Here is a 19,929-nt window from a genome sequence, read left to right as displayed (position 1 = left end):
CACACATTCTCTACGGAGAAATCACTTGGTGCTCCTTGGAAAACAACCAAAAACCAGGCTTCAGAAGACAGCTTCTCACTACTAAACTCACCTAGGGTATATGTCCCAAATGGTACCCTATTAGCTAGACTAGCACTGCATAGAGAATAGGGTGCCATTTGAGACGTATTTCTAGTGTTCAGCGGCCCATTGGGTTTATTCCATTTCTTGTCGTTCCATGTCACCGACTGCCCATTTGACATGTATTTGCGTCTCTCTGTGACGAGGCTGGTCGCTCCTCTATGACCTCACTGGGTAGAACCTTCTCCCGGACCACTAGCCCTTATGGATTCTAGAGTTGGCATTATGATTGGACATTCTAGAGTGTTACACACATTCTAAAGTCCGAAGCTTAGAGACGTCATCAACAACACTCTGTATTCTCTGTGGTATCATCTCCTTTCTTTCCCGTGTCTCTCTGGTCCCAGAGGACATCCTACGGTACATGGTTATAAAGCTGCTGTGTCTATGTCGTGTTCCCTCCTTCCACTAGGAGAGCATTGTGAAGCTGTGATTCCTCTGGTCTCCCTCCTCCTCTACTCCCGCCATCTGTCAGGGCCCCCCGTAGTACCTCCTCTTTCTTCTAGGGGGGGGGGGGGGGGGGGGGGGTCAAGAGGCTGTGATTCATCAGCTGTTTCCCTTCTACCAGCATTACTTGGCATGACATGCCCCTTCATCAAGAGGCCATATAACTCCTCCTCCTCCTCCTCTGTCTCCTCCATGTCTCCTCCCCTGTCTCCCTGGCTCTCAGGGCTCCCAGTAAAACCCTCAGCAGGGTATTCTCCTACCCTGTCAAGAGGCCATATAACTCCTCTCCTCCCCTGTCTCCTCCTCCTCCTCCCCTGTCTCCTCCTCTTCGTTCTCCTCCTCCCCTCTCTCTGTCTCCCTGGCTCTCAGAGCCCCCAGTAAAACCCTCAGCAGGGTATTCTCCTCCCCTGTCAAGAGGCCATATAACTCCTCTCCTCCCCTGTCTCCTCCTCTTCGTTCTCCTCCTCCCCTGTCTCCTCCCCTGTCTCCTCCTCTTCGTTCTCCTCCTCCCCTCTCTCTGTCTCCCTGGCTCTCAGAGCTCCCAGTAAAACCCTCAGCAGCGTATTCTCAGTGAGAAGGTTCTCTGATGCGTCCGCTAGTTCCTGTAGTCTCCTGACCGCCTCCCCTAACTGACGACTCTTCTCCTTGTGCTGCTCCACTAGGCTCAGCCTCTCGCGCTGCAGCTCGCCATTCTGGGACTGCAGCAGTGCATTGTGGGTCTCCAGGGCCACGGCGTGGAAGGATAACCGCCGGTTGTCTCGCCACAGCTGGGCCAGTTGGTTGGAGAGGCGCTGGCGTGCACGATGTAATGTCTGGACTTCTCCTTGTAGAGCGCGGAACTCCGCCTTGAGGAGAACGTGAGGGTGAGGGTCGGATCCGTCTGCTTTCATTGGCTGGTGGGCGGAGTCGGAGTGCTTCAGGATGAAGCGTAATAGGGTGGGGAGAGTGATGGGCGTGTCCTCCGGGAACTTGACGGACAGGTGTTTCCTAAGAGACGAAGAGAGTCAGGAAGTAACATTAGACTAGTTAGTGTAACTAAATGAGGCATGAGAGGCTGTGGGAAATCTTTCATATTAGTGAATCATAGACCACAGGTCTTGTTTAGTACACAGAGAACAGTGTATTAATATCAGGTCTGGTTTAGTACACAGAGAACAGTCTATTCAATATCAGGTCTGGTTTAGTACACAGAGAACAGTGTATTAATATCAGGTCTGGTTTAGTACACAGAGAACAGTCTATTCAATATCAGGTCTTGTTTAGTACACAGAGAACAGTGTATTAATATCAGGTCTGGTTTAGTACACAGAGAACAGTCTATTCAATATCAGGTCTGGTTTAGTACACAGAGAACAGTCTATTCAATATCAGGTCTGGTTTAGTACACAGAGAACAGTCTATTCAATATCAGGTCTGGTTTAGTACACAGAGAACAGTGTATTAATATCAGGTCTGGTTTAGTACACAGAGAACAGTCTATTCAATATCAGGTCTGGTTTAGTACACAGAGAACAGTCTATTCAATATCAGGTCTTGTTTAGTACACAGAGAACAGTCTATTCAATATCAGGTCTGGTTTAGTACACAGAGAACAGTCTATTCAATATCAGGTCTTGTTTAGTACACAGAGAACAGTCTATTCAATATCAGGTCTTGTTTAGTACACAGAGAACAGTCTATTCAATATCAGGTCTGGTTTAGTACACAGAGAACAGTCTATTCAATATCAGGTCTGGTTTAGTACACAGAGAACAGTGTATTAATATCAGGTCTGGTTTAGTACACAGAGAACAGTCTATTCAATATCAGGTCTGGTTTAGTACACAGAGAACAGTCTATTCAATATCAGGTCTTGTTTAGTACACAGAGAACAGTCTATTCAATATCAGGTCTGGTTTAGTACACAGAGAACAGTCTATTCAATATCAGGTCTTGTTTAGTACACAGAGAACAGTCTATTCAATATCAGGTCTGGTTTAGTACACAGAGAACAGTCTATTCAATATCAGGTCTGGTTTAGTACACAGAGAACAGTCTATTCAATATCAGGTCTTGTTTAGTACACAGAGAACAGTCTATTCAATATCAGGTCTTGTTTAGTACACAGAGAACAGTCTATTCAATATCAGGTCTTGTTTAGTACACAGAGAACAGTCTATTCAATATCAGGTCTTGTTTAGTACACAGAGAACAGTCTATTCAATATCAGGTCTGGTTTAGTACACAGAGAACAGTCTATTAATATCAGGTCTTGTTTAGTACACAGAGAACAGTCTATTCAACATCAGGTCTTGTTTAGTACACAGAGAACAGTCTATTCAATATCAGGTCTGGTTTAGTACACAGAGAACAGTCTATTCAATATCAGGTCTGGTTTAGTACACAGAGAACAGTCTATTCAATATCAGGTCTGGTTTAGTACACAGAGAACAGTCTATTCAATATCAGGTCTGGTTTAGTACACAGAGAACAGTCTATTCAACATCAGTCTAAGCAGGTCATGTACATACAGGTGTGTGTTCTGTCTTACCTGTGTCTGAGGAAGAGGAGGACAGGTGTGTTCTGTCTTACCTGTGTCTGGGGAAGAGGAGGACAGGTGTGTGTTCTGTCTTACCTGTGTCTGGGGAAGAGGAGGACAGGTGTGTGTTCTGTCTTACCTGTGTCTGGGGAAGAGGAGGACAGGTGTGTGTTCTGTCTTACCTGTGTCTGGGGAAGAGGAGGACAGGTGTGTGTTCTGTCTTACCTGTGTCTGGGGAAGAGGAGGACAGGTGTGTGTTCTGTCTTACCTGTGTCTGGGGAAGAGGAGGACAGGTGTGTGTTCTGTCTTACCTGTGTCTGGGGAAGAGGAGGACAGGTGTGTGTTCTGTCTTACCTGTGTCTGGGGAAGAGGAGGACAGGTATGTGTTCTGTCTTACCTGTGTCTGGGGAAGAGGAGGACAGGTGTGTGTTCTGTCTTACCTGTGTCTGGGGAAGAGGAGGACAGGTGTGTGTTCTGTCTTACCTGTGTCTGAGGAAGAGGACAGGTGTGTGTTCTGTCTTACCTGTGTCTGGGGAAGAGGAGGACAGGTATGTGTTCTGTCTTACCTGTGTCTGGGGAAGAGGAGGACAGGTATGTGTTCTGTCTTACCTGTGTCTGGGGAAGAGGAGGACAGGTGTGTGTTCTGTCTTACCTGTGTCTGGGGAAGAGGAGGACAGGTGTGTGTTCTGTCTTACCTGTGTCTGGGGAAGAGGAGGACAGGTGTGTGTTCTGTCTTACCTGTGTCTGGGGAAGAGGAGGACAGGTGTGTGTTCTGTCTTACCTGTGTCTGAGGAAGAGGAGGACAGGTGTGTGTTCTGTCTTACCTGTGTCTGGGGAAGAGGAGGACAGGTATGTGTTCTGTCTTACCTGTGTCTGAGGAAGAGGAGGACAGGTATGTGTTCTGTCTTACCTGTGTCTGAGGAAGAGGAGGACAGGTATGTGTTCTGTCTTACCTGTGTCTGAGGAAGACAGGTATGTGTTCTGTCTTACCTGTGTCTGAGGAAGACAGGTATGTGTTCTGTCTTACCTGTGTCTGAGGAAGAGGAAGACAGGTATGTGTTCTGTCTTACCTGTGTCTGGGGAAGAGGAGAACAGGTGTGTGTTCTGTCTTACCTGTGTCTGGGGAAGAGGAGGACAGGTGTGTGTTCTGTCTTACCTGTGTCTGGGGAAGAGGAGGACAGGTGTGTGTTCTGTCTTACCTGTGTCTGGGGAAGAGGAGGACAGAGGGGAAGTGATCCACCATGAACTCCCACGGCAGGTCGTTGCGCGCCACGTTCACCCTACACACAGAGACAGTATGACGTCACATCCTGTTACTACAGGAAGTTTAACTGTAAACAGTTGAATATCAATGGAATGTAAAAGAGCTAAATAAAATTCAACCAAATTCAGCACTACGTCACAAAATAGAAACAACCCCCCCAGTCAGCCAGCCAGTCAGCCAACCAGCCAGCCAGCCAGTCAGCCAGCCAACCAGCCAGTCAGCCAACCAGCCAGTCAGCCAGTCAGCGAGCCAGCCAGCCAACCAGCCAGCCAGCCAGTCAGCCAGCCAACCAGCCAGTCAGCCAACCAGCCAGTCAGCCAGTCAGCGAGCCAGCCAGCCAACCAGTCAGTGAGCGAGCCAGCCAGCCAACCAGTCAGCGAGCCAGCCAGCCAACCAGGCAGCGAGCCAGCCAGCCAGCCAGGCAGCGAGCCAGCCAGCCAACCAGGCAGCGAGCCAGCCAGCCAACCAGGCAGCGAGCCAGCCAGCCAACCAGGCAGCGAGCCAGCCAGCCAACCAGGCAGCGAGCCAGTCAGTCAGCCAACCAGGCAGCGAGCCAGTCAGTCAGCCAACCAGTCAGCGAGCCAGTCAGTCAGCCAACCAGTCAGCGAGCCAGTCAGTCAGCCAACCAGTCAGCGAGCCAGTCAGTCAGCCAACCAGTCAGCGAGCCAGTCAGCCAGCCAACCAGTCAGTCAGTGAGCCAGCCAGCCAACCAGCCAGCGAGCCTGTCAGTCAGCCAACCAGCCAGCGAGCCAGTCAGTCAGTCAGTCAAGTCAGCCACCCAAGCTGCCAGCCAGTCAGCCCTACCTGGCGATGGTGACGGTGCTGTTTCCACGGAACATTCTAGCCAGCTGGATGATGACGTGGTTCAGAACGGAGCAGTAGCCACACCACTGACTGTAGTAGAACAGCACCACATCCTGGAGAACACAACACGTTTTATAGCCACACCACTGACTGTAGTAGAACAGCACCACATCCTGGAGAACACAACACGTTTTATAGCCACACCACTGACTGTAGTAGAACAGCACCACATCCTGGAGAACACAACACGTTTTATAGCCACACCACTGACTGTAGTAGAACAGCACCACATCCTGGAGAACACAACACGTTTTATAGCCACACCACTGACTGTAGTAGAACAGCACCACATCCTGGAGAACACAAGACGTTTTATAGCCACACCACTGACTGTAGTAGAACAGCACCACATCCTGGAGAACACAACACGTTTCATAGCCACACCACTGACTGTAGTAGAACAGCACCACATCCTGGAGAACACAACACGTTTTATAGCCACAACCACTGACTGTAGTAGAACAGCACCACATCCTGGAGAACACAAGACGTTTTATAGCCACACCACTGACTGTAGTAGAACAGCACCACATCCTGGAGAACACAACACGTTTTATAGCCACACCACTGACTGTAGTAGAACAGCACCACATCCTGGAGAACACAACACGTTTTATAGCCACACCACTGACTGTAGTAGAACAGCACCACATCCTGGAGAACACAACACGTTTTATAGCCACACCACTGACTGTAGTAGAACAGCACCACATCCTGGAGAACACAACACGTTTTATAGCCACACCACTGACTGTAGTAGAACAGCACCACATCCTGGAGAACACAAGACGTTTTATAGCCACACCACTGACTGTAGTAGAACAGCACCACATCCTGGAGAACACAACACGTTTTATAGCCACACCACTGACTGTAGTAGAACAGCACCACATCCTGGAGAACACAACACGTTTTATAGCCACACCACTGACTGTAGTAGAACAGCACCACATCCTGGAGAACACAACACGTTTTATAGCCACACCACTGACTGTAGTAGAACAGCACCACATCCTGGAGAACACAACACGTTTTATAGCCACACCACTGACTGTAGTAGAACAGCACCACATCCTGGAGAACACAACACGTTTTATAGCCACACCACTGACTGTAGTAGAACAGCACCACATCCTGGAGAACACAACACGTTTTATAGCCACACCACTGACTGTAGTAGAACAGCACCACATCCTGGAGAACACAAGACGTTTTATAGCCACACCACTGACTGTAGTAGAACAGCACCACATCCTGGAGAACACAACACGTTTTATAGCCACACCACTGACTGTAGTAGAACAGCACCACATCCTGGAGAACACAACACGTTTTATAGCCACACCACTGACTGTAGTAGAACAGCACCACATCCTGGAGAACACAAGACGTTTTATAGCCACACCACTGACTGTAGTAGAACAGCACCACATCCTGGAGAACACAACACGTTTTATAGCCACACCACTGACTGTAGTAGAACAGCACCACATCCTGGAGAACACAACACGTTTTATAGCCACACCACTGACTGTAGTAGAACAGCACCACATCCTGGAGAACACAACACGTTTTATAGCCACACCACTGACTGTAGTAGAACAGCACCACATCCTGGAGAACACAACACGTTAAAGATGTTTTATAGCCATAACCCCTGTCCATCCCAGAAACCCGTCTGAACTGAACAACTAGGACATGTCTTTAAAGGTCTGTCAAATCAAACCACACAGTTATTATGATGTTAAACCAGTGTGAGGTGGGGGTGAGGACCACCCTCCCTCTCCTGCTCCTCCTCTCTCTCTCTCTCTCCTGCTCCTTCCTCTCCTGCTCCTCCTCCCCTCTCCCTCATTTTCCTCTCTCCTTTCTACTCCCTCTCCCTGGCTGCCTCCTCTCTCTCCTCCCTCCCTGCTCCTCCCTCTCCCCTCCTCATTTTTCTCTCTCCTCCCTCCCTCCCTCCTCCCTCCCTCCCTCCCTCCTCTCTCTCCTTTCTACTCCATCTCCCTGGCTGCCTCCTCTCTCTCACCCACCCTGTGAGGATCCATGACAGTAGTAAGGAAAGAGGTGGTGGTCAGCTCTGAGATGAGGGGTCTCTTCTGGGGCCTCTCCTCCTCCTCTCTCCTCCCCACCAGGCGTCTCTGCAGTGGGCTGTGGGAGGTGCTAAAGTTCCTGATGAACAACTCTGGAGGGACAAGACGACACACATGGGTAAAGCTGTCTACTTTCCCTAGACCTGACCTGGGTTCAAATAATATTACAAATCTTCCAAATACTTTGCTTTAGCCTGCCTGGCGTGCCAGATGGGTGGGGTCTGCAGTTTCAGGACTTTTCTATTGGTCCATTAAGCCAGGCAAACTCAATCAAGCACAGCTGCAGCATTTTAAATTATTTCAAATGGTATTTAAACCCAGGTCTGTTTCCAAGTAGACAGTGACTCTGTAACAGTAGCTAGTTGACCCAGTAGCTCCCCAGAGACTCTGTAACAGTAGCTAGTTGACCCAGTAACTCCCCTGTCTTACCCAGAGACTCTGTAACAGTAGTTAGTTGACTCAGTAACTCCCCAGTCTTAACCAGAGACTCTGTAACAGTAGCTAGTTGACCCAGTAACTCCCCAGTCTTACCCAGAGACTCTGTAACAGTAGCTAGTTGACCCAGTAGCTCCCCAGAGACTCTGTAACAGTAGCTAGTTGACCCAGTAACTCCCCAGTCGTACCCAGAGACTCTGTAACAGTAGCTAGTTGACCCAGTAGCTCCCCAGAGACTCTGTAACAGTAGCTAGTTGACCCAGTAGCTCCCCAGAGACTCTGTAACAGTAGCTAGTTGCCCCAGTAACTCCCCAGTCTTACCCAGAGACTCTGTAATAGTAGCTAGTTGACCCAGTAACTCCCCAGTCTTACCCAGAGACTCTGTAACAGTAGCTAGTTGACCCAGTAACTCCCCAGTCTTACCCAGAGACTCTGTAACAGTAGCGGTTCCTCTGTGGTCCAGAACGTAGTGCACCTCATCCTTCAGGTTCACGATGGTCGCAAACGACTGTGCGCCATCACCGGTCCCGTTGCCTAGCAACCTTCCTAACTCCCCCAGGCCACCGCTACCCATCTCGTTGTTGCCTAGCGCCCCGAGACGCACCGCCAGCGGCCAGTGAAGGGCGGAGTCCAGGATGTAGAACCTGAGCGTCTTATTTGTCCGACACCTCAACCCTTTAATCCCGCCTGCTTCCTGGTCCTGGGAGGAGGGGGAGGAGTCCTGGGAGGAGTCCTGGGAGTCGTCCTGGGAGGAGTCCTGGGAGTAGGATGGTGAGGGAGGGGGTGTCCCTAACCCCTCGTTGTCTAGCCCTAGCACCTGCTGTGGGGGCAGGGAAACCCCTAGCTGTCCCAGAGTTCTACAACAGGCACTATAGCGACCTGACGACGGGCTGTAGCTACTCAGGATGTTACTACAGGCAACCGTCCTCCCCGTCGCAGCAACAGGTAGGCAGCATTGTCTGAGGTAGGACTGGAGCACGGCAGCACCACCTGATGTCTGGGAGGGGAAGGTGCAGAGGGGAGAGCGACCCGGATTGGACTGGTTGAGACAAAGCTCACACACCCTGGAGGTGGAGCCTGGGAGGGGGTGTGGCCTGGGCAGAACCACTGAGAGGCAGCAGAGAGGGGGAGACAGGGGCTGGGAGGGTCCACTGTAGTAGTAGTGGTCAGAGGGGTGGTGGTGGTGGTGGTGAGGGGAGTCGCTACAGGAATGGTAGCGAACCGCGACGTCTGCAATCTAGAAGGGGGTCGAAGAGTTCAATTAATGTGGATATAAAAATGGAGAGATTTAGACGTTCTCATCTTCAGAGATTTGAAGCCATCTGACTACATTCATCTATATAAAACAATTCACAATGATGTTCTTGAGCCATGTTTTATTCTTCATCACATCAAAATATTAAATGTTGTAGTAAATTTATTTTTATTGTAGTTGTAGTAGTGGTTGATGTAAGGGTCGTCGTTGTTGTCGTGGTGACTCACCTGCGTCAGCAGCGGGTCGGGGCCGGGCCCCAGGGGATTGTGGGGCAGGAAGAGCAGGAGGGCAGGGCCTTTGGTCAGTTCCTGCTCCAGAAGGCGGGACTTAGCACCAGTCGGCGCCAGCCATTGGAGGACGGTCTCGCGGTGCTCAAAGACCCAGGAACAGATGCCTTCAGAGGTGAAGTTACGCTCCCAACTAGGGAAAATCTGAGGGGGGAGGGAGGAGGCGGGAGAGAGGGGATAGAGAGGGGAGACGGGTGAGACGGGGGAGAGAGGGGGGAGAGAGGATAGAGACGGGATAGAGGGGAGACGGGATAGAGGGGGGAGACGGGATAGAGAGGGGATAGAGGGGGGAGACGGGGGAGAGAGGGGGAGACGGGATAGAGGGGGGAGACGGGATAGAGGGGGGAGACGGGATAGAGGGGGGAGACGGGATAGAGGGGGGAGACGGGATAGAGGGGGGAGACGGGATAGAGGGGGGAGACGGGGGAGAGAGGGGAGACGGGGGAGAGAGGGGAGACGGGAGAGAGAGGGGAGACGGGAGAGAGAGGGGAGACGGGAGAGACGGGATAGAGGGGAGAGACGGGATAGAGGGGGGAGACGGGATAGAGGGGGGAGACGGGGGAGAGAGGGAGACAGAGAGACAGAAAGGTAAAGCTAAACCTCCATAGGAACAAATGACACCAGGAGATTTTCCTGAATATTTGACCCGACCAGGAGAAAGTCACTATCGCATTAGAGGGAACCAAGACTACTCTCAGGGCCGGCCTGCTAGTGCTCACTAGCAGGAGTGACTTTTCCCAACAGGTTAGGATAATTAACGTGGCAGGTTAGGATAATTAGGTGAAGGTTAAGAAAAGGTTTAGGGTTAGCTAAAATTGTCCCCTGATCTACAACCAGGTCTGCCCTTAAAACAGTCTTGGTTTCCACTAATGCGACTCTGGACCCTGACAAGTCACGTGCTGATGACATCACCACTGAGCAGTGAGTAGTTGAAGTGTCGGTAGACAAGGGGGGTGGGCTTGTGTCGACTGACCAATGAGGAGTTGAAGTGTCGGTAGACAAGGGGGGTGGGCTTGTGTCGACTGACCAATGAGGAGTTGAAGTGTCGGTAGACAAGGGGGGGTGGGCGTGTGTCGACTGACCAATGAGGAGTTGAAGTGTCGGTAGACAAGGGGGGTGGGCTTGTGTCGACTGACCAATGAGGAGTTGAAGTGTCGGTAGACAAGGGGGGTGGGCGTGTGTCGACTGACCAATGAGGAGTTGAAGTGTCGGTAGACAAGGGGGGTGGGCTTGTGTCGACTGACCAATGAGGAGTTGAAGTGTCAGTAGACAAGGGGGGGGGTGGGCGTGTGTCGACTGACCAATGAGGAGTTGAAGTGTCGGTAGACAAGGGGGGTGGGCTTGTGTCGACTGACCAATGAGGAGTTGAAGTGTCGGTAGACAAGGGGGGTGGGCTTGTGTCGACTGACCAATGAGGAGTTGAAGTGTCGGTAGACAAGGGGGGTGGGCTTGTGTCGACTGACCAATGAGGAGTTGAAGTGTCGGTGCAGGTAGACGGTCTGGTCATCTCTGACTGAGATGGACTCTGCCACCTGTCTACTGGTCACCACCCCGAAACGCACCGCACCACGGAAGTCTGAGGCAGGGAAGAGCAACACACACTTTCATTCATCTTTTACTTCTCATTTCTATAGTCACAGAACTAGAATGAGTAGAACAGGCCTTGCTATGAATTGGGCAGAGCTTCCAAGTCTGGTCTATTCATTCTATTTCAATGGCTATGACATTCTACTCCGGTGGCAAAAACCCCAGCAGGTAGCGGTTATCAAAGACACTGGATTAGAGGACTTACATTTATCCATCTCCCATCAACAACATGGATGTTAATGTTTAGCTTACCTCTCTTCAGGGCTTTAGGGAGTTAGCCAGTTAGCATGTAGCGGTTAGCTTACCTCTCTTCGGGGCTTTAGGGAGTTAGCCAGTTAGCATGTAGCAGTTAGCTTACCACTCTTCAGGGCTTTAGGGAGTTAGCATGTAGCGGTTAGCTTACCACTCTTCAGGGCTTTAGGGAGTTAGCATGTAGCGGTTAGCTTACCACTCTTCAGGGCTTTAGGGAGTTAGCATGTAGCGGTTAGCTTACCTCTCTTCGGGGCTTTAGGGAGTTAGCATGTAGCGGTTAGCTTACCTCTCTTCAAGGCCTGCAGAGCTGAGGAGAGGTATGTGATGTAGCCGGGAGGCTGAGGAGAAGAGTTGAACTGGAAATAACCCACTACCCCCGGCTGGGAGGCAGGAGAGGAGAACAGACATGAAACACGTGACTTGGGTTGCAAAAATCCGGTAGCTTCCTCAAAATTCAAAGGTTTTCCAGAAACCTTGGTTAGAGGATTCTGGATTTCCTGTTTATTCCCTCCCAGTTCTGTGAATCCTCCAAACAGGATTTCTGTTAAACCTGGGCATTATGGGAAAGGTACTGTGACATCACAGGTCATAGAAGCAGTCAGCCATGTCAGAAAGACTCACTTTTATCTTGGTAATATCTACAGGCTAAACCCTGCTAGCAAAACAAACCAGGCTCTCTGTTGTGACAGACAGAGGCACTACACAAAATAATTAAACAAGACACTGGCTAAACAGCTCCTCGACAACATAACACCCTCCACCATACCGTACACGACACCTGACCCACAGGTACACCACACCTAGTGGACCACTCCCAAATGGCACGCGGTTCCCTATATATAGGTGTCCTACTGTTTAACCATAGCCCTGTAGGGCACGATAAAGGGAACAGGGTTCCATTTGAGATATTGTCACTCATTGTTACATAGAACTCTTGTCTTTCAACAGAAAATAACACCCAAAGCATAACACTAATTTCCTCTCATCTCTTTGTTTCTCTGCTCTGCCTTTATTCTTATTCCCCCCACCCCCCCCCCCATTCTTATCCCCTTATCTCTCTCTCTCTCTCCCCCCCCCATTACCTCGTGATAAGACAGGAAGTCTTGTAGTGTGGCTCGTGATGGTAGGTAGGTCAGTGGGGTGATGACTCTCAGGATGAACCTCTCTACATAGGAAGCCAGGAACGGACCCTTGTACTCTATAGGGCCAAACCTCCAGAAACAGACAGGGGAGAGAAAGACACAACATGTCAGAGTAGGAGGACCCATTTAGAACCAGACAGGGGGGGACAGATACAACATGTCAGAGTAGGAGGACCCATTTAGAACCAGACAGGGGAGAGACACAACATGTCAGAGTAGGAGGACCCATTTAGAACCAGACAGGGGGGAGACAGATACAACATGTCAGAGTAGGAGGACCCATTTAGAACCAGACAGGGGAGAGACACAACATGTCAGAGTAGGAGGACCCATTTAGAACCAGACAGGGGAGAGACACAACATGTCAGATTAGGAGGACCTATTTAGAACCAGACAGGGGAGAGACACAACATGTCACAGTAGGAGGACCCATTTAGAACCAGACAGGGGGGAGAGACAGATACAACATGTCAGAGTAGGAGGACCCATTTAGAACCAGACAGGGGGGAGACAGATACAACATGTCAGAGTAGGAGAACCCATTTAGAACCAGACAGGGGAGAGACAGATACAACATGTCAGAGTAGGAGGACCCATTTAGAACCAGACAGGGGGGAGAGACAGATACAACATGTCAGAGTAGGAGGACCCATTTAGAACCAGACAGGGGGGGGGGGGGGGGGGGACAGATACAACATGTCAGAGTAGGAGGACCCATTTAGAACCAGACAGGGGAGAGACACAACATGTCAGATTAGGAGGACCCATTTAGAACCAGACAGGGGAGAGACACAACATGTCAGATTAGGAGGACCCATTTAGAACCAGACAAGGGAGAGACAGATACAACATGTCAGAGTAGGAGGACCCATTTAGAACCAGACAGGGGAGAGACAGATACAACATGTCAGAGTAGGAGGACCAATTTAGAACCAGACAGGGGGGGGACAGATACAACATGTCAGAGTAGGAGGACCCATTTAGAACCAGCCTTTAGATCAGAATGGAGATTACACGGACAGAGGGGGAATAATACCTCATGAAGTAAACAGAATATTATCACAACGACAGTAACAACCAAACAACATGAATAGACTAGATTCTCCCTCTAGATATAAAACAAATAGACTAGATTCTCCCTCTAGATATAAAACAAATAGACTAGATTCTCCCTCTAGATATAAAACGAATAGACTAGATTCTCCCTCTAGATATAAAACGAATAGACTAGATTCTCCCTCTAGATATAAAACGAATAGACTAGATTCTCCCTCTAGATATAAAACGAATAGACTAGATTCTCCCTCTAGATATAAAACGAATAGACTAGATTCTCCCTCTAGATATAAAACGAATAGACTAGATTCTCCCTCTAGATATAAAACGAATAGACTAGATTCTCCCTCTAGATATAAAACGAATAGACTAGATTCTCCCTCTAGAACAGGTGGATGACAGGGTATAGATATAGAGCAACTAGACTATATCTAATTTAACTTCGCTAGAACAGGCGGATGACAGACTAGTTGCTCTATATCTATACCCTGTCATCTACCTGTTCTAGCAGAGTTAAATAAGATAGATATAAAACAACTAGACTATACCATATCTCATTTAGCTGCACTAGAACAGGTAGGTGACAGGATATAGATATAGAGCAACTAGACTAAATCTCATTTAACTGCACTAGAACAGGTAGGTGACAGGATATAGATATAGAGCAACTAGACTACCTCCTTTACCTCTTGTAGAACAGGTGGATGACAGGGTATAGATATAGAGCAGCTAGACTACCTCCTTTACCTCTTGTAGAACAGGTGGATGACAGGGTATAGATATAGAGCAACTAGACTACCTCCTTTACCTCTTGTAGAACAGGTGGATGACAGGGTATAGATATAGAGCAACTAGACCACCTCCTTTACCTCTTGTAGAACAGGTGGATGACAGGATATAGATATAGAGCAACTAGACTACCTCTTGTAGAACAGGTGGATGACAGGGTATAGATATAGAGCAACTAGACCACCTCTTGTAGAACAGGTGGATGACAGGATATAGATATAAAGCAACTAGACCACCTCTTGTAGAACAGCTGGATGACAGGGTATAGATATAGAGCAGCTAGACCACCTCTTGTAGAACAGGTGGATGACAGGGTATAGATATAGAGCAGCTAGACTACCTCTTGTAGAACAGGTGGATGACAGGGTATAGATATAGAGCAGCTAGACTACCTCTTGTAGAACAGGTGGATGGCAGGGTATAGATATAGAGCAGCTAGACTACCTCTTGTAGAACAGGTGGATGGCAGGGTATAGATATAGAGCAGCTAGACTACCTCTTGTAGAACAGGTGGATGGCAGGGTATAGATATAGAGCAGCTAGACTACCTCTTGTAGAACAGGTGGATGGCAGGGTATAGATATAGAGCAGCTAGACTACCTCTTGTAGAACAGGTGGATGACAGGGTATAGATATAGAGCAACTAGACTACCTCTTGTAGAACAGGTGGATGACAGGGTATTGGTAGAAGCTCTTCTGTTTCCTGCATTTCCCCTGGCTCCACCAACAGTTCACTGCCACAAACTGCACCTGTACAAACAGACAGCAGAGGCAGAATAAGACCACAGCACACCACCTGCACAGACCAGGAGTCCCATTTAGAAACAGCTTCACAATTTAATACAGTAACTAGGAGGTGTATTGAGTTGTACTGTCTACAGTAGAAACAGACTGGCAACCTGACTATATAGCACCATACTGTAGCTGTGCAATAGACCAGGGGTGTATTCATTAGTCCAAAACCGTTGCATAAACATTTGGTCTGTTGCAAAACATTTTGCAAAACATTTTGCAACAGAAACCGCTTCCTCCAAATGGAAAAGATTTTGCAATGAAAACAAGTTTCTATACAACAAATTCAAGTAGGTCCCACCCGGTTTGCTTCCTGAGCAATAAACGGTTTCCATTGCAAAAGGTTCTGCAACAGGCCAAACCTTTTGCAAACGTCTGTGACTAATGAATACAACCCTGTTCTGAAATATACTGTTCTGAAACAACCCTCAGCACGATAAGCCAGTCCACAATGAGCAGTTCCCTGCCTGTCTGGCCAGCCTCCGGGCGACCTCTTGGCGAGTGGCGATGGAGTGTGAGCGTGTGTGTGTGTGTGCGTGCGCGCGCGTATATGTGTGCGTGCGCGCGCGTATATGTGCGCGTGTTTTCCTGCATGTGTGTGCTCGTTCCTGCGTGTGTGTGTGTGTGTGCGTACATTCCTGTGTGTGTGTGTGCGTGTGTTTTCCTGCATGTGTGTGCTCGTTCCTGCGCGTGTGTGTGTGTACATTCCTGTGTGTGTGTACCTGTTTGACCAGCCTCCGTGCGACCTCCTGGACCTCGTGGCGATGGAGTGTGAGCGTGTGTGTGTGTGTGTGTGTGTGTGTGTGTACATTCCTGTGTGTGTGTACCTGTTTGACCAGTCTCCGTGCGACCTCCTGGACCTCGTGGCGAGCAGCGATGGAGTGAGCACACCAGGGAGCGTAGAAGAAGATGACGGACACCTCTGCCGCGCCCCTCAGCCTCTCCACCTGCTCCAGCTGACCCAGGTACAGGTCCACTACAGGGGCCTCGGCAGAGAAGAACCTCACCGGGGGACGCGCAGACGCAACCACATTCTTAGCCCGGCTAGGAGGGAGAAGAGGGACGGAAGGGGGAGTCAGAGAGGGAGAGAGAGAGAGAGAGAGATGGAAGGGGGGGTCAGAGAGAGGGAGAGAGAGATGGAAGGGGGGGTCAGAGAGAGAGAGAGATGGAAGGGGGGGTCAGAGAGAGAGAGAGAGAGAGATGGAAGGGGGGGGGTCAGAGAGAGAGAGAGAGATGGAAGGGGGGGTCAGAGAGAGAGAGAAAGAGAGAGAGAGATGGAAGGGGGGGTCAGAGAAAGACGCTAGGAAGAGACAGGAAAGGACTTCGATACAAGTAGCTTATAATTTGTCTCGTCTTGAAATAAGTTGTGTGTAACAACATACGTTGAGTCTTCTCTAGGCTTTCCTCATTCTAACATGTCAGTCCATCCATAACCGCTCAGTCTAAATGACCATTTAAATCTCCTAGGACCATAAGTGATATGAACCCGGGGCTCCCACGGGAGAAACACTATTTACATCTCCTAGGATCATTAGTGATATGAACCCAGCGCTCCCACGGGAGAAACACTATTTACATCTCCTAGGATCATTAGTGATATGAACCCAGCGCTCCCACTGGAGAAACACTATTTACATCTCCTAGAATCATAAGTGATATGAACCCAGCGCTCCCACGGGAGAAACAATATTTAAATCTCCTAGGATTATTAGTGATATGAACCCAGCGCTCCCACGGGAGAAACACTATTTACATCTCCTAGGATCATAAGTGATATGAACCCAGCGCTCCCACGGGAGAAACAATATTTAAATCTCCTAGGATCATTAGTGATATGAACCCGGGGCTCCCACGGGAGAAACAATATTTAAATCTCCTAGGATCATTAGTGATATGAACCCAGCGCTCCCACGGGAGAAACACTATTTACATCTCCTAGGATCATAAATATGTCTGACAGCCTGAAGACAGAATCTCTGACAACTGCTACAAGTACAGGAGGACAAGGCAGACAGTCAGTCTCTGACGACAAGCAGCAGGTCACGAGACAGGCGACAGTCAGTCTCTGACGACGAGCAGCAGGTCATGAGACAGGCGACTGTCAATACGGACAAACAAAACACAACAATGACAGCCTCCCACTGTAGGCTACAGGTCCAGTGTTTATGAACAGAAAATAGACAAACACAGTGATCTAGCAAGCTGCACTGCAACGTTTTATAGAAAACAGACCCTAAAACAGCTGTCTAGATTAGAACGCACGTCGCAACCTCCAGTTGGCTAGACAGATAGCTAGATCAGGGGTTTTTACCTCTCCTCTGGGACCTCCAGTTGGCTAGACAGATAGCTAGATCAGGGGTTTTTACCTCTCCTCTGGGACCTCCAGTTGGCTAGACAGATAGCTAGATCAGGGGTTTTTACCTCTCCTCTGGGACCCCCAGTTGGCTAGACATAACTGGATCAGGGGGTTTTACCTCTCCTCGGGGACCCCCAGTTGGCTAGACAGATAGCTAGATCAGTTGGGTTTTACCTTTCCTCGGGGACCCCCAGTTGTTTTTGATCTATTCCAGAGTAAGCACACCTGATTCTACGAATCATCAAGCCGTTGTGAATTAGGTGAGCTTGTTCAGGGCCACAACAAAACTGTGAAATGCCTGGTGGTTTGTCACTAAAAACCACAGATAACTGCCGGTAGATCCGAACGATGTTACCTACCTGCAGGTAAATGTAACGGCCAGTAGTAGCAGGACGCTCAGCAGTATCGCCCCGCAGACAAGCACTGGTCTCCGGGCCATCAGACTAGACACCTGCCTAAGAGACTGCCGCAGCCACCGAAGCATTACAGGGAACTACCCGGCTATCCCTCCCATCGGATCTACACGCCCTGGCGGTACAAGGCCATTCAGCTAGCGGGCGGGGAGGTTGTAGGTTCCGCGAGGCGCGGTAGGGTTATTGTAGGTTCCGTAGGTTGCACATTTATCGTGTTTTAGGCAGAGTTTAGTTCAAACACGAACAAGCCAACCTTCCTTCCCCACGTAGACTTAGCTACTTCCGCAATGACGCTGCTCCACGTCAAGGGAGCGTCGGGAAGTAATCGGTCAAATCGGAAAAGTAGAATCGTTCGAATTTATTGTAGCAGTAGTTCAATACTCAATCAGAATAAAAGTGTCTTCAACTATGAATTTACTCCATTGCTTATAGTTCTAAATGGATACGTATTGTATCGTAAAAAGTAAGGTGGTTGTTTTGTAAGGTTTCGTGTTATGAATTGTTTCGTTGTTGTCAGATTGTCTCTCAAACTGCAAAACCGCAGCTGCCATATCTGTGGTATTACTGTCAAAGACCGCTAGGTCGGGTTCGTTCTCCACTGCAATGCTTTCTCTGAGTTTTGGGCATTGCAGCCGAATTTAAAGGCGAGACTGACTAATACAAATAATATTGCATAATAAATACTCGATATTATTTGTAGATCAGTCGGTCACAATTTCAGTCAGTTGGTCACAACTTACACATCACGGTTTTGAAGCAGTCATTCTTTCATTTTTATTTATTTAACTAGACAAGAACAAATTCTTATTTACAATGACGGGCTACCGGGGAACAGCGGGATAACTGCCTTGTTACAGAACGAGAGACTTTTACCTTGTCAGCTCGGGGATTCGAGCCAACAATCTTTCGGTTACTGGCCCAATACTCTAACCACTAGGCTACCTGCCGCACCTACACTCTAACCACTAGGCTACCTGTCGCCCCTACACTCTAACCACTAGGCTACCTGCCGCCCCTACACTCTAACCACTAGGCTACCTGCCGCCCCTACACTCTAACCACTAGGCTACCTGCCGCCCCTACACTCTAACCACTAGGCTACCTGCCGCCCCTACACTCTAACCACTAGACTACCTGCCGCCCCTACACTCTAACCACTAGGCTACCTGCCACCCCTACACTCTAACCACTAGGCTACCTGCCGCACCTACACTCTAACCAGTAGGCTACCTGCCACCCCTACACTCTAACCACTAGGCTACCTGCCGCCCCTACACTCTAACCACTAGGCTACCTGCCACCCCTACACTCTAATCACTAGGCTACCTGTCGCCCCTACACTCTAACCACTAGGCTACCTGTCGCCCCTACACTCTAACCACCAGGCTACCTGCCGCCCCTACACTCTAACCACCAGGCTACCTGCCACTCCTACACTCTAACCATCAGGCTACCTGCCACCCCTACACTCTAACCACTAGACTACCTGCTCCCTCTACACTCTAACCACTAGGCTACCTGCCGCCCCTACACTCTAACCACTAGGCTACCTGCCGCCCCTACACTCTGACCACTAGGCTACCTGCCGCCCCTACACTCTAACCACTAGGCTACCTGCCGCCCCTACACTCTAACCACTAGGCTACCTGCCACCCCTACACTCTAACCACTAGGCTACCTGCCACCCCTACACTCTAACCACTAGGCTACCTGCCGCACCTACACTCTAACCACTAGGCTACCTGCCGCCCCTACACTCTAACCACTAGGCTACCTGCCGCCCCTACACTCTAACCACTAGGCTACCTGCCGCCCCTACACTCTAACCACTAGGCTACCTGCCGCCCCTACACTCTAACCACTAGGCTACCTGCCGCCCCTACACTCTAACCACTAGGCTACCTGCCGCCCCTACACTCTAACCACTAGGCTACCTGCCGCCCCTACACTCTAACCACTAAGTCCAACACGGACAGTGTCCATGACCATTGAATCATTCAATCACAGGTATCGCCTCCTGGGTGGATGCTGTCCTCAACCCCTGTCCTAAAATCGAAGTACATTCATTCTAACCTTAAACGGTTCGGGGGACTGGCCTACGATCAGCCACCGGATCAACCATTTTTTTTAATCGCCTCGAGTTCCCAAACCTAAATACAAAATAATAAAAAAGGAGTTCCCAAACCTTTTTTGGCCCACGACCCCATTTTGATATCTGAAAATCCTCGCGACCACAACCATGTTAAAAAAAACAGATGTAAA

General features: G+C 49.5%; 1 protein-coding gene across 10 annotated transcripts; it reads right to left on the bottom strand.

Annotated features, from left to right (window-relative positions):
• Positions 1-650: 650 nt before the first annotated feature.
• Positions 651-18,278, bottom strand: LOC110516934 (thioredoxin domain-containing protein 11). Of its 10 annotated transcripts, none has more exons than XM_036973301.1 (13): positions 17,614-18,242; positions 15,726-15,942; positions 14,759-14,856; positions 12,202-12,331; positions 11,406-11,499; positions 10,744-10,856; positions 9,221-9,424; positions 8,162-8,975; positions 7,244-7,395; positions 5,154-5,266; positions 4,285-4,365; positions 1,044-1,554; positions 651-891 (listed from the first exon to the last, which is right to left on the bottom strand). In XM_036973301.1, exons 1-13 carry the CDS (start codon positions 17,736-17,738, stop codon positions 832-834), a joined length of 2,712 nt encoding a protein of 903 aa, XP_036829196.1. In that variant the 5' UTR covers positions 17,739-18,242; the 3' UTR covers positions 651-831. The 10 variants fall into 10 exon arrangements, 7 of the variants coding, with proteins under 7 accessions (XP_036829196.1, XP_036829197.1, XP_036829198.1 ...); XM_036973302.1 differs by having other exon boundaries at positions 651-906; positions 1,074-1,554; XM_036973303.1 differs by having other exon boundaries at positions 651-1,019; positions 1,053-1,554; positions 17,614-18,241.
• Positions 18,279-19,929: the final 1,651 nt, after the last annotated feature.

The sequence above is a fragment of the Oncorhynchus mykiss genome, unplaced genomic scaffold, assembly GCF_013265735.2.
Source record: "Oncorhynchus mykiss isolate Arlee unplaced genomic scaffold, USDA_OmykA_1.1 un_scaffold_229, whole genome shotgun sequence".
In the NCBI taxonomy this organism is placed as follows: Eukaryota; Metazoa; Chordata; class Actinopteri; order Salmoniformes; family Salmonidae; genus Oncorhynchus; species Oncorhynchus mykiss.
Note: the sequence above shows the minus strand (reverse complement) of the source record. Positions and strands in the feature narration are given on the sequence as shown.

What these genes read in the sequence shown, in the direction of transcription:
- LOC110516934 (XM_036973298.1), bottom strand. Translation starts at nt 17,738, where the DNA reads ATGCTTCGGTGGCTGCGGCAGTCTCTTAGGCAGGTGTCTAGTCTGATG. An exon ending in CACGGAGACTGGTCAAACAG is followed by an intron (nt 14,857 to 15,725) that starts GTACACACACAC and finishes CTGTTTGTACAG; the next exon opens with GTGCAGTTTGTGGCAGTGAA. An exon ending in CTGTCATGGATCCTCACAGG is followed by an intron (nt 6,828 to 7,243) that starts GTGGGTGAGAGA and finishes TGTGTTCTCCAG; the next exon opens with GATGTGGTGCTGTTCTACTA.